Genomic DNA, 12,514 nt, shown 5'->3' with positions numbered 1-12,514 from the left:
GCGCAGACGTCTCTGACGTCGTCTCCTTCATCGTCGCTCGTTTGGATCCAAGCTTTCATGGCAGACCCCATCAGTCGACCGCACCTTGGTGTGAACAGCCTCGACCTACTAAGTGAGGCGATACTCTGCTCGACCCTGACTGTCGCCACTGCAATTTGCGCCCACGAGGTCGATCCCAACACGCCAAAAAAGTCGCGAAAAACAGAAATTGGCTCGACCGAGCATCCACCGCGCATCCACCGGCGGCGCAGTCCCGAGCTTGAGCCCACTTTTCCAAAACCCAAGTGGGCCAGCCAATTTCGCCGGTCCTTTCGCCCACAAGCAGGGGCTGTCAAACAAAGCCCACGTTCGTTGATGCAAGCTTTGCATCTTATATGCTATCAAGATCGCTTTTCCAGATACATGATCGACTGTCCGATGGGCAAAGTCAGAATGCAGGACGAGCCACAATGCAAGACGAATTCGAACGGCGAGAAAGGTTGTTCGACGATAAGAAGATCTAAGGTGAACCTGCATCTCACTTTCTGCAACGACGCGGCGAAAAACGCGGTCCGGATTTCAAATCTGCCGATTCTGGAACTAGACTTCGAGTTGAGATCGGGCCCGGCTACTCACCACACACGAAAACAGGTTGGACCCTGACCTCCGCAGCGGTGAATAGCCGAGCCGACGTGGTGGCAAAAGCTGTGGGTCGAACCAGCGCTATCCTTTCGACCGACGACAGCATCAACAAGCATAGCAAAAGACAAGGCATCGAACGCATTGACTACGCGATGGTCAAGCCAGTCACCTCTTTCGCACCGTCTCCGCCAGCAGCGCCGTCAACAAGCCCTGTGGCGAGCAGCTCCTCCCCAACGAAGCGCACCTTCCAAAGCACCCTCTTCAACGTCAAGTTTGGCGCCCAACGCAACCGTCTTCCGCCAACCAAGACGGACAGCAGCGTCGCAAAACGCACACGGTCACAGTCAGCAGCACAGGACGACGACAGCATACAGGACGAGAAGCGGCCCAAAACGGAAGCCACTTCTGTCTCAACCGCACCTTCCGCCGCGCCCAAGTATCACCATCGAGGACCATTCCATCAGGTGACCCGCCCTGACTTTTGCTCCACCTACGCAATCACCGACCTCCCCGACGCAGACATCTACTACAAGCCCGACTTTATCCCTCGCCGTCTCGCGGAGGAGTGGCGCTCGCAACTCGATCGTTTACCCGAATGGTATCGACCGAAACTCAAAGTCTACGGACGCGAGATCACGCAGAGTCGCGAAATCGCAGCGTACGCCACGGCACCTGGTCTGCACCTCAAGTACAGCGGTCATCCTGTCGAGCTGCATGCACCTTTCCCTCCCTTGCTCAACCACATCGCTTCGCTCCTCTCCTCACCCGACTGCCTCGGCGAAGAAGTGCGCTTCAACCACTGCATGCTCAATCGCTACGACGACGGAAGCATCTACATCGGCAAACACGCCGACAACATCGAGAACAAGGTCATTGTCACCGTCAGTCTGGGCGCAGATCGGAGTTGGATCATGCAACGCAAGTCCCCGCGCAAAAAAGCCGGTGCCGCTTCTGATACGGAGATGGTCAAGAAACGATGGACGCTGGCAGGTGGCAGTTTGTTGGTGATGCAAGGTCAAACACAAAAGTTCTACACGCACGAGATACCCAAGGAGCTCAAGGTCAAGACTCCCCGCATCAGCATCACTTTTCGACAGCTCGTCTACGACGATTGAGATGTGCAATACAGAAAACGGTTTCCATTGTTAAAAGAGAGACGACAAACAGACAAGTTAGATGCTAGGGAAAGTCTTGCCGAAAGCCGACTGTTGACCAGCGAGGCTCTTGAACTGCTGTGCCAGCTTGTCACCGAGCACGGTGAATGCCGACGGCTGAGGCACGGGCACACCGACACCGCAGAGGACGCGCGGAGCCTGTCCCGCGTACGCCGTCTCCAACCACGCCAGAGCAGGCACCAAGCCGAGCAATTCGGCCGAGATATGCTCTGCGACGGGGTAGATGTTCCAATTGATATCGGCGCCCTTGGAGCACTGCTCCTTGACGTACTGCGCGTCTGGCTGGAAGGGAACAATCTCGTCCTCGAGCGCATGCCACATGAAGCGGGGGAATTTGGGAACAGGCACCGTGTAGCCCGCCTCGCTCTGCACCAGCGTCTCGGCCTTGAGAATGCTCACGATAGGCTCCTCATTGAGCAGGTTGGTATCGTTGACCAGCGAGAAGGTGTCCAGGAACGGGTAGCCGGTCGAGACCTGGCCGATGCACTGGCCTCGACTTCGGATCTGCTGCAGCACCTGGCGTCCGCGTGCGTTGAGACGAGGCTGAATGAAAGCCTCCATATCCGGGTGCGCGAGAGCCAGACCCGAAACACCAGCAATGGCGAAACCGGCGAAGGGACTCTTGGCGTTGAGGAACAGGAAGGTGTCCTTAGCACTGGCGGGCAGGCCTCCGTAGGCGGCACCGATGATGTTGAGGTCCGAGGCGTAGGCACCCGACAAGCTGACGGCCCAGCCTGTGGCATGCGCACCACCACTGTACCCGTAGAACCCGACGGCACTGTTGCTAGGCAGGCTCTTGTAGTTCTTCAAGGCGCGAACGCCATCGAGAATGGCCATGCCCTCTTCGTAGCCGGCGATGAAGGCAGATCGGAAGCCCTCGTGGTCCGAAGAGACGGCATAGTAGCCTTGCTGCAGCGCCCAGCTGATGGCGATGGGCGTGTCAGTGATGACAGTGCCTTTGCCCGGCTGGTCGAAGCCACTCAGGTAGTTGTAGCTCGGGGCGCAGTCGAGCTGCGTAGCATCCTCGTACACCTGGTAGGAGAAGATCTTGGGTGGCGACGCCGGCTTGCTCGGGATCCACACCGTGGCGACGCTGGCTGTGGCGTTGTTCTGCGTGTCAGTGGTGCGGTACAGAAGCTGGAAGGACGCAGCGTTGTTTTGCGTGCCAATGTCGGTGGTGGCACTGCGAGACTGGATCACCTGACCATTGGCATAGGTGTTGATGTTGGCTGGCACCCTGTAAAAAGGGTCGTCGTTGGGGTCAGGGTACTGTGCCCTCTTCTGCATGGGTACAGCGAGGGCCACAGTGGCGGCCGTCGCAAGCACGACGATAGCTCGAGAGAAGAACCTCATGTTGCAAAAGGAGCGTTGTTGGGAGAGGGGTCGAGGGAAGGACTCATACCGCCGGCTTGAAGCGGCCAAGATTTTATATAGACGTGTCAGCCTTGCTTGGCCTCCTTCGAATGTGAGCCGGGCCTATCGACCAGAGGGCATGGTGCGGCGTGCTCCGGTATGGTTCTGGGGAAGGAGGGTCAAGCCCGTAGGTTTGACGGGGCAACCACCATGGCTAAGCGAGCCATCGCGTCGGACCCTTCGCTAAGACACTACTTTGAAGAGTGTTGAAGAGTGTTTCAAGCTAGTCTTGTCGGCAAATAAGGCAGGTTTCGCCCCGCTCATAGGATGGTCGCCGCCGACTCGGGGGCGCAATACGCGTATTTCGGAGTTTGATCGTTAGCCGACCAGACCGACAGTAAATTGGAGCAGATGGTCAACCCCGCCGGCTGGAAAGCACCAACAGTAACCGACGGTGTTTGGTATCTAACGACGAACAAGGGTATAAGGGGTCGTTGTTGGGGCCCTTCCGAGAGGGCCCATCGTCCTAGTCCTAGTCAAGGAACTCTGTGGCTCTGCTGGCTTCTCGAGTGGTGCATTTCTCGGTGGAGAGACCCTCTCCGAACCACATTAAACGTGGTATGATGGGGTGCCCGCTGCGTTACCGGAATTGATCTGCCGCCCTTACTGTATCCGCCTTGAGACCATCTGCGTCTTTTGCATTTGTCCGGCGGGGCCCCATGCCGTTTGGCTGTTGCAACCGAGCTCGCTCCTCGGAGCATACACATCGATCGGCATCTAGCTTGGAGAAAGGTCGGTCGAAGCGCATCAGATAATGACGCAGTCCGAATCGGAAGCCTTCATACGCTCCGTCTTGGACAGCGCCGCCATCTCCTCTGCGAGCTTGAGCTTGTCTGCTTCGGAAAGGATGCCTTTCTGCTGGCGAGCTTGCATTGCTCGTATGGCTGACAGTCTTTCTGCTTTTGCTCGTCTGTTGTAGTGATTGACGGGTCAAGGGCAGAAGGCGGTGTCAGTCAACAGCACGGGGTCGGCCACGCAGGCGTGTATCTGGAGGCAAGGCGTACCAATCGCCACAAGGTGAGCGTATCTCTGCTGCTGCTGCGCCGATCAAGCCTTGCCAAAGATTGGCTTGGGGACCCACTTTTGAGACTTGTCAAACATCTTGCCAAAGGGTGCGGATGCTGTGCTTGAGGTGGAAGTGGCTGCTTGACGTGCTGATGTGTTAAGTTTTGCTGTTGGTGCTGGCTTTTGCGCTGCTGCGGATGTGTTGCTGATCTTGAGGTTCTGGAAGGCGCTCTTGATGCCGCTGCCTGAAGCTCCATTCGCGGCGAGACGAGTGGATGAAGCTGTTGGTGAGGACGACGATGAAGCATGTTTGCAGCTGTGCTGATTCGGTGCACGATGTGATGGGCAGAAGGACGATGTGCATTGAGGACACTGGATGGGCACCACCATGATCTTGGTACACTTAACGAACGAGCACTCGTTCGGCTTCTTGGCCCTGCTCATCTGCTTGAGTGGCGCCGAAGACGGTATCGAGGCGTTCGACTTGAGGTATCCGTTGCTGTCGAGCTTGGGGCACTGACCGGAAAGATGACGGTCCATGGCAATGTTGGGATCCTGGTCTCGCTTCCAGCCCTCGGGTGGGTTGTCGCAGATGGGGCACAGCGGCACGCGGTAGTCGACGTCGGACTCGTTGTAGTGTGAGCATCGATGTGTTTGCGGTCGAAAGTGATTAGAGCAGTAGTGTTGCCGGCAGTCGCTGCACTTGAAAGGCAGAAAGTCTTCTCGATGACATTCGTCGAAAGCGCATCGCTCGCCGATGAACATCATTGGCCCGGTCGAACGTTCCGGCATATTGATTGTGTTTGACTCGGTCTGTTGTAGAGACACTTTTTGCCGCTGCATACGGTGAGGGCGATGAAGGAAGAAGAAGGAAAAGCAAGCAACTGAGTCAAGATGTCGTTCGAGGTCGAGCTGGAGTGAGCTTTAAATCCTCGAGCTCGCCATGCCCCTGGCTCGGGTATTGGCTCTGAGCTTGCGCATGCATGGCTCAGCTGCTCAGCACAGGCCGCGTCAGATCTGACGCCACACCTGGACCCTGAAGCAGGATCCTTTTTCTGATTTGTTAGATCTAATGCCAAGCGTGGTCCCCGGACATAACAAGAAGAGCTCAGTCGGGTTCACTTCGATGTTGTTCGCTCGCTTTCTCTCAAAAGCATACACATACGAAGCTGCTGTATCAGCAGAGCAAACTTCGGCAAGCTTAAGAGCTTGATGCGATGGGTCCGTTCGCTGAAAGGTAAAGGTTTCTCGAGTTGCTTGCAAGTTAAGATTGCTTGGGTCATTTGGGTTGCCGATCGACGCCCGGTTCGCCCTCACGAGATCGCAAACAACCGTTGCGATCGTTTCAGATGACATCGAAGAGCATAGAACCGCTGTTGTTACAAGCTTGTCACATGCTGGTTTTGTCACATGCTGGTCGAAGAGCGCCGGTAGCGTTCGGCTGCCGGCGCGTTCGGCTGTCGGAATGCTGTTTTTTGGCAAGCTGCAACTGGTCTGTAAGCACGCATCACGCAAGGTTCTTGTCGTGTGGTCTATTGCAGTATCCCGTCCGACTGTACTGCTCCCTGGGACTGCTACCACATCAATGACGAGAGTCAGCAAGCAGACAAGACCTCGACTGTCAGAAGATAGACTCGGGAGCGGAGCCAGAAAGGCAAGGCGCCTATTGTAATGCATGAACTGCTTGAGATCCGCCTTGGCGTCTTACATCTGACCCCGCCATTTCTGCGTTCCGTGTTTTGACAGCGCAGCGGGAAAAGGCGGCGTGCAGCAAAACATCATCACATGGCGAAACGCCCTTGTGCAGGTGCAGAGATTGATTCTGATCATGCTCAGCGCTTGCTCTTCCGATTCGGAGGTCAAGCTCGGGCGTGTGGAAGTAGACTCAACCATGGCTTGCATGGTGGTCGTCGAGACATGGTTCTGTACGACACTGAGCTTCATCATCACGATCGACGACCTCGAACCGAGCAGGGTCCAACACCGAGCAAGCCTCGAATGCTTAAGCGAGCTCACTTGCTCGAGCCGAAGAACCTTCGCAGAAACACAACACGCCGTGGCATTCTGTTGATCTTCAATATCGGCCCATAACTGTCTTGGCCCGCTCCCCATTGACTCATCGTTGGCCATAGTCCTTTGTTTGCGCCGAGGCTTCACTTAACCACGAAACAATAGACAAACGTGTCCCCGTTTACGGTAATGCAAACCTTGTGCCTCGTGCAACATGTCGCCCTGCCAACCTGCCTTCTCAGCAGTGTGTGCTGGTCCGGCTTTCCGACTCACCCTTCCTCCTTTGCGGTGCCTGGTGCTGTCCCTGTCGAGCGGACCAAGTGGTCTTGCCCCAAAGGCTTTGTCTGTCCGCGCGAGACGGCGCAGTCTGCAGCTCTCTTCCGATGCTGTCATTGACGCTTGAGCGTGCCTTTGCACTTTGTGCCCTTGAGGGGTATAAGCAGCCACCATCCGACAAGATGCCTCGCTCGCCATCATCCATCCCTCGCCCTTCCTTTCCAGCTCGTATAGACCGGTAGAGCGTGGTCTCCGCTTGCACCAATGCTGTGGTCCGTTCGTCTTTGTGCGGTCCTTTGCGCTCTGCTTGGAGCCTTGGTCGCGCAAGCAGCACCGATCTCCTCCTTCGGCAGTGGCGTGCGTTTGCTCTACCAGAACGACCTTGACTGGAACAAGGCCTCTTCCTCTTCAACTCGCCAGCCTGGCTACCTGCTCCTCACCACTCCGCTCACCGCGAGCGAAGCTGCTACAAGCTGCCGCAATCTCGGCGAAGCCCTCGTGCCGACATCCTCAGCTTCCGACGCTGGTTTGCAGTCGCAAATCAACTACCTCATCTTTGGCCGCACCTATCCGAGCTCGCAGGCGTACTGGGTGGCTGATGGCAACGCCTTCACTCTGAACAGCGGCGGGTCCAGTTTCACAGTGTCCAGACCGAGCAGCAGCGCTAGATTTCCTGCCCTGTGCACGCAGAGGGCGCCCTGGCAAACCACCGACACCACCAATACGAGCTCACAATGGCAAGTCACGACACAGAGCAACAATGTCCAGTATACCGGCTACCGCGACGCGCTCTCGTTCCGCTTCTTGGCCGTGCCGTACGCCAACCCGGTACAGCGATTCGCCTACTCGACGCCATTCGACCCAAGCGTTGCCGGCAGCAGCCTCATCAACGCCCTTGACACGAGCAGAAACAAACAGTGCCCGCAGGACAACGTCAACGGCGCCTACTCTGAGCAGTGTCTGGTCACCAACATCTTCACGCCTTACTTGCCATCTGCATCCGAGGCGTCCAACAGCTCCGCGCTGAGGCCCGTCGTCGTCTTCTTCCACGGCGGTGGCTACGTTTCAGGAACGGGTCTGGATAACACCTTTGACGGAGGCAACCTGGCGAGTCGCAGCGACGTCGTCGTGCTCACATTGAACTACCGTCTTGGCACACTGGGGTTCCTTGCGTACAACGATCAGATCCGCGGCAACTATGCAGTCGGCGATGTGGTGACGGCTTTGCAATGGGTGCAGAAGTACATCAAGGCGTTCGGCGGTGATCCGAGCCGGGTCACGATCGCTGGTCAGTCGGCGGGCGCTCAGATGGTGGAGAACATTCTTGCTTCTCCTCCTGCAACTGGGCTCTTTCACCGTGCGATCATCCTGTCGGGTCGAGGGCATGGTCCAGAATTTGTCTATCCATCGATCGCGGCTGCTCGTCAGTTCCGCGGGAACGACGTGGTGAACCAAGTTGGCTGCGGCACTGCTAGCGATGTGCTCGCCTGCCTCCGCAGCCTGCCCGTTACCACGCTCGTCAAGGCCTCGGTCAACTTTGTCAACGTCGACGGCAACTACATCCGCTACCCGCGACTCGACATGCGCCCACCCGGATCAGCGCAGGGGCACGTCAACCGCGTACCTGTCATCTGGGGGCTGATGCGCGACGAGCTGGCCTCACTCGGCATCGTACCCCCCTCGTCCGAAACAAACCTCTCCAACGCGATGAAAACCGCTCAGATCGGCTCCAACTACTCGACGATCGTTCTTAACAACCCCAGCGTCTTCCCGGTCAGCTCGTATGGAGTTCAGAATTTGACGGTTGCGGTCAACACCGAGATCAAGTACCGCTGCGGGATTCAGAGCATGGCGTACGCCTCGGTGGTGAACGGCGTCTTCCCGAGCGTCTGGGCGTATATCTTCGATCGACGCTCGTATCAGTTGCCCTTTTACGATCCGTACAACGTGTGCAAGCCCAAGAGCGGAAGCATGAGCGCAACGACGTATTACATGTGTCACTCGGGCGATCTGATCCCTTTCTTTCACTCCGTGGGTATGGCGTTCAAGCTGCCTTATCGGGACAGCAACGATCTGCCGTGGATGGCGGGTGTGATGGATCAGTTCTCGGCTTTCATTAGGACAGGAAACCCGACGCCGTCGACAGCATACCTGCAGGCGCGCGGGAAAGCATACGCCTCCTCGCTGGCGAGGATCACTGGGTCGGGCGCTTGGAGCCAGCTGACATCCTCGAGCCTCAGGACGCTAAGCATGTCCATCTCGCAGGTCATGAAACCGCTCGCACAGAGAGGCGACCAGTGCACTGCGCTGGGTAAGCCCACCGACTACATTGCCAAGATGTAGAAGAGTCTTCCGCCGTTTACGGTGTGACATGCTCCGTCTGCCAATCATATACCCTTCATCGTCACTTCGTTTGTCCGTGCTGTTCGATCATGCCTCTGAGCGGCATCGGGGGGAAATGCTGTCTTCAGAGTAGTAGTGAACCGTGCGTGGACTGCGTGGATGAGTCTTCACTATGGTAGTACCGGATCGAGCACTCGAGCTGAATGTCCGATCGGACGTCCTTTCTTCCGACGCAAGGACTCGCTCAGGGAGCACCTCGTCTGCGTCGCTGCTCCAGTAATGTGCGACAGTCGCGCATATGTATCGTTCTGGTATGCGAAGCTGTTGATTACGAGAAAACTTTACACGCCCTTGGGGTAGCCCGAGTTGGGCGATGGCTTATACTGCCACTCATCGCCGGACGATTCGAGACGCTTTTTCGCCTCGGCCATGGCCCAAGTCTGGATGCTGTTGTGTCGAGAAACGTGTCGGGACGGTTGCGTAACGTGGATGAAGGAGAGTGATGATGAAGTCTCGTGTCAGGAGTCTGGCGGATTGAGTGCGACAATGGCTGATAGTTGGAACATACCTGGTGTCTGGCTTGTACATGAGGACAACACCTGCGAAGGCCATGCCGCCGAAGAGACCAATGTAGTACATGTTCTCCCAGTCCTCCTTCTGTCGCTTCTGGCCCTTGGGAACCTGATATGGTCGAAATGCGGAGTCATGGGCAGAGTAGGTGGTCAGTGGATCGGGGTGTCATCGAGAGCCATCTCCATGCAGAAAGCTTGTCAAAAAGTCTCAAGGCGAGCCTTGAAGGTGACGATGAGCTTCGTTGCTGAAGGGCTGCTGCTTACCTTCTCGCCGAAAAGTAGACCGGTGGGCTGGTTGTAAGAGGATCCTCCAGATGCGAATCGAGCCTGAGCGACGGTGCCGCGCTGCAGGGCAGCAGCCCGTGCAGCAGTTCGTGTGGACGATGCTAGTGCTTGGCGGAACATGGTGCTTGTGGTGTGATGGTGTTTGCTACCGATGAAGTGAGAGTCGAGGCAAGTGTGATGTTAGAATGCGAGCCGATGGCCCAGACGCGGATCCGCATCACAGGCCAATTTGGAATTTTCTCGCACGACTCGCCACGGCAGCGCTGAGCCCACGATAATGGTACACAGACACACTCAGCAGAACAGGCCCAGTTCGGCTAGGCCTGGCTGGACCTGCGAGGGTCGTCCTGCGGATCGGGTGGAGGTGGTCAGAGCGACACCACTCCTTTCCCACATTCACTCACCTCACCATCATCACGCCGATCCTTGCCTCTTTTTCCATCATATCGTCCTTTCGTACCCACCAACAAGGCATGCAACATCAGTGACCTCGCCTCTGGATCAAACACACTCAGTCTTGGGAGTACGGTCTCTGCCGTCACCACCAACTCGCCCTCAATCATGACGCCCGGTTCCACAGCAACGGCATCTTCTGCCATCGTGAACCCGCTCGCGGCTCGAGCTGCTCATCCAGGTACGCCTTCCTCGCAACCCTCGTCCAAGATCTTCGCTCCTTCACGTTTCCAGGATGACGACCTCGACGGTGGTGACGATGGCGACAACGATGAGGATGATGAGGACGGCGAGCTCGATGGAAGCGAAGCCCATCACAACATGATCAATGAGTCCACCGTCAAATCTGGCTACCTCGAGAAGAAGGGTGAAAAGCGCAAGACGTGGAAGAAGAGATGGTTCGTGCTTCGCTCCTCCAAGCTGGCCTACTACAAGAACGAGAAGGAGTACCAGCTTCTTCGCTTCATCGATGTCAGCGACATCAAGACGGTCGCCTCCGTCGAGCTCAAGAAGAGCGTCAACACTTTCGGCATCGTCACACCTAAGCGTACCTTCTACGTGCGTGCTGCTTCTCGGGCGGATATGGAGTCTTGGATCGAAAAGCTCAACGAGATCATGACGCAGTATGCCCAGAGCAGCACCATGACGCAGGAGATGGCTGCTTTGGAGCTCGGCAACGCTGAGAGCCCGGCACCCTCATCGACGGTCCCGCAGTCTCAGTATGGTACTCCATCGCGTCAGCGTACCATCTCACAGGAACGCATGCAGTCTACCTCCTCTTCCCCCATCAAGATCGGCATTCCGGGCCACGGCACTTTTATGGCCCCGGCACAGCCAAGGCCGATCCCGGGCTCTGCCGCTTTCAGTCCTCTGACGGCCACCAGTGACAGTGAGACGGGCACAGATCGATTCGGACTCAGCTACACCGGCTCCTCCATCTCTGGTAGCCCGTCGATGCGAACAGACCCGTCCAACTCGTTCCTGCTGGCTGGGCAATCGCCTGGGGGCGGTGGTGGCCACAACTCTGGAAGCGAGATGAGTGACATGAGCAGTCACCAACCTCGCCCTGCAGGAGGCTTCGGGAACATTCCACGTCAGCGAAGTGTCAGCTCAAGCCGCAGACTGGCTTTGTTCGCCAGCGGAGCAACCGATGTGCCTCCGAGCCCAACGGTGCCCCAGGGTAGCGGCGGTGGCAACCAGATCTTAAGCAGTTCAGACGAGGAGGACGACTGGGACGAAGAGGAGGTAGCTGATCAGGCTATGCCACTGCCAGCCCTCGGCACTTCGCAGACATCCCAGCAATCGCAACTGCAGCAATCACAGCAGCCGGGCTCAAAGCCCGCACCGCTCAACATTTCCTCATTGCCGGCGACCACGGGAGAACTGCAACGCGATCCTAATAAGGTCATCACGCAGGGCTATCTGATGAAGCAAAGCGGACGTCGCAAGGTCTGGCGCAAGCGCTGGTTCGTGTTGACACCATCGCGCCTGCTCTACTCGCGCAGCCACATGGACGCAAAAGCACATCGTCAGATCCCCATCTCGTCGATACTGGATGCGCTCGAATACGAGCCCAAGAAGGCGTCGTCCGTCATTCCCACTTCGCCTGGCATCGGCTCGCCGACCACGAACCCGTTCGGCTTCGAGAGCAGCGGCGATCGTGACGGCAATGCAGCGTTCTCGCCGAGCACGGGAGCTTCTGCAGCCGCACCCGAGAAGCCAGAACGCCGAGGCAGCATGATCAACGCCGCCGCCGGCGTTGCCTCGAACATGACTGCAGGCATGGTTGGAGGCTCGTCCAAGAAGCGCAAGGAGAATTGCTTCCAGATTATCACTCCCAAGCGCACCTTCATCCTCTGCGCGCCCGGTGAGGACGAAGAAATCAAGTGGATTTCAGCGCTCAAGACGCTCATTACACGCCAGAGGAACGGTCAGACTCCCGGAGTCAACCCGCCGCTGTCGCCTACGACGTTCAGCCCGAGCACTTCGTTCCCTTTCTTCGCAGCGACGACGGGAGGCAATGCGACTGCCACACCAGGTGGCTCTAGTGTCACTTCTCCGTCAGTGGCGAGCAAGCTCGCGTCTCCGCAGAGCAAAGCATCCGTCACTTCGCCGAATGTCGCCACGCCCGGACCAGATCAGGCCGAGCCCAAGGTCGCGGGCGGACTCGCGTCGATGGGCGCCGCTGCCCAGACGCTGTCCAGCACATCGCTGGCTTCCAACCAGACAGTGCTCTCGACCGCGACTTCATCCACACAGACGGCGGCGGATCAGCCTGAAACGCCTACATCACGGCAAACTTCCCTGCCGCCGTCGGAGGATGCAGCCCCTTCAACAACGACAGCGACTTGAGCAACTTTG

General features: G+C 57.4%; 6 protein-coding genes across 6 annotated transcripts; 3 read left to right on the top strand and 3 right to left on the bottom strand.

Moving 5' to 3' along the window:
• Positions 1–773: 773 nt before the first annotated feature.
• On the top strand, positions 774–1,736 carry PSEUBRA_000169 (Alpha-ketoglutarate-dependent dioxygenase AlkB-like protein; the record flags this gene model as incomplete). The annotated part of the gene is made up of 1 exon (XM_016435825.1): positions 774–1,736. The coding sequence occupies one exon, from the start codon at positions 774–776 to the stop codon at positions 1,734–1,736; it is 963 nt and encodes a 320-aa protein (XP_016294774.1).
• A 57-nt stretch (positions 1,737–1,793) lies between these two features.
• Positions 1,794–3,149, bottom strand: PSEUBRA_000168 (Lipase, secreted; the record flags this gene model as incomplete). The annotated part of the gene is made up of 1 exon (XM_016435758.1): positions 1,794–3,149. The coding sequence occupies one exon, from the start codon at positions 3,147–3,149 to the stop codon at positions 1,794–1,796; it is 1,356 nt and encodes a 451-aa protein (XP_016294773.1).
• An 807-nt stretch (positions 3,150–3,956) lies between these two features.
• PSEUBRA_000167 (Zinc finger, AN1-type) lies at positions 3,957–5,006 on the bottom strand (the record flags this gene model as incomplete). The annotated part of the gene is made up of 2 exons (XM_059464323.1): positions 3,957–4,119; positions 4,291–5,006. 2 exons carry the CDS (start codon positions 5,004–5,006, stop codon positions 3,957–3,959), a joined length of 879 nt encoding a protein of 292 aa, XP_059320950.1.
• A 1,758-nt stretch (positions 5,007–6,764) lies between these two features.
• Positions 6,765–8,843, top strand: PSEUBRA_000166 (Carboxylesterase, type B; the record flags this gene model as incomplete). The annotated part of the gene is made up of 1 exon (XM_059464322.1): positions 6,765–8,843. One exon carries the CDS (start codon positions 6,765–6,767, stop codon positions 8,841–8,843), a length of 2,079 nt encoding a protein of 692 aa, XP_059320949.1.
• Positions 8,844–9,184: 341 nt separating this feature from the next.
• PSEUBRA_000165 (NADH:ubiquinone oxidoreductase, ESSS subunit) lies at positions 9,185–9,820 on the bottom strand (the record flags this gene model as incomplete). Its single annotated transcript, XM_016435762.1, has 3 exons — positions 9,185–9,290; positions 9,412–9,524; positions 9,680–9,820. 3 exons carry the CDS (start codon positions 9,818–9,820, stop codon positions 9,185–9,187), a joined length of 360 nt encoding a protein of 119 aa, XP_016294770.1.
• A 441-nt stretch (positions 9,821–10,261) lies between these two features.
• Positions 10,262–12,505, top strand: PSEUBRA_000164 (Pleckstrin; the record flags this gene model as incomplete). Its single annotated transcript, XM_016435776.1, has 1 exon — positions 10,262–12,505. The coding sequence occupies one exon, from the start codon at positions 10,262–10,264 to the stop codon at positions 12,503–12,505; it is 2,244 nt and encodes a 747-aa protein (XP_016294769.1).
• Positions 12,506–12,514: the final 9 nt, after the last annotated feature.

The sequence above is a fragment of the Kalmanozyma brasiliensis genome (genome assembly GCF_000497045.1).
Source record: "Kalmanozyma brasiliensis GHG001 unplaced genomic scaffold PSEUBRA_SCAF1, whole genome shotgun sequence".
In the NCBI taxonomy this organism is placed as follows: Eukaryota; Fungi; Basidiomycota; class Ustilaginomycetes; order Ustilaginales; genus Kalmanozyma; species Kalmanozyma brasiliensis.
The sequence above is the reverse complement of the archived record's forward strand: the minus strand, read 5'-3'. Positions and strand labels throughout refer to the sequence as shown.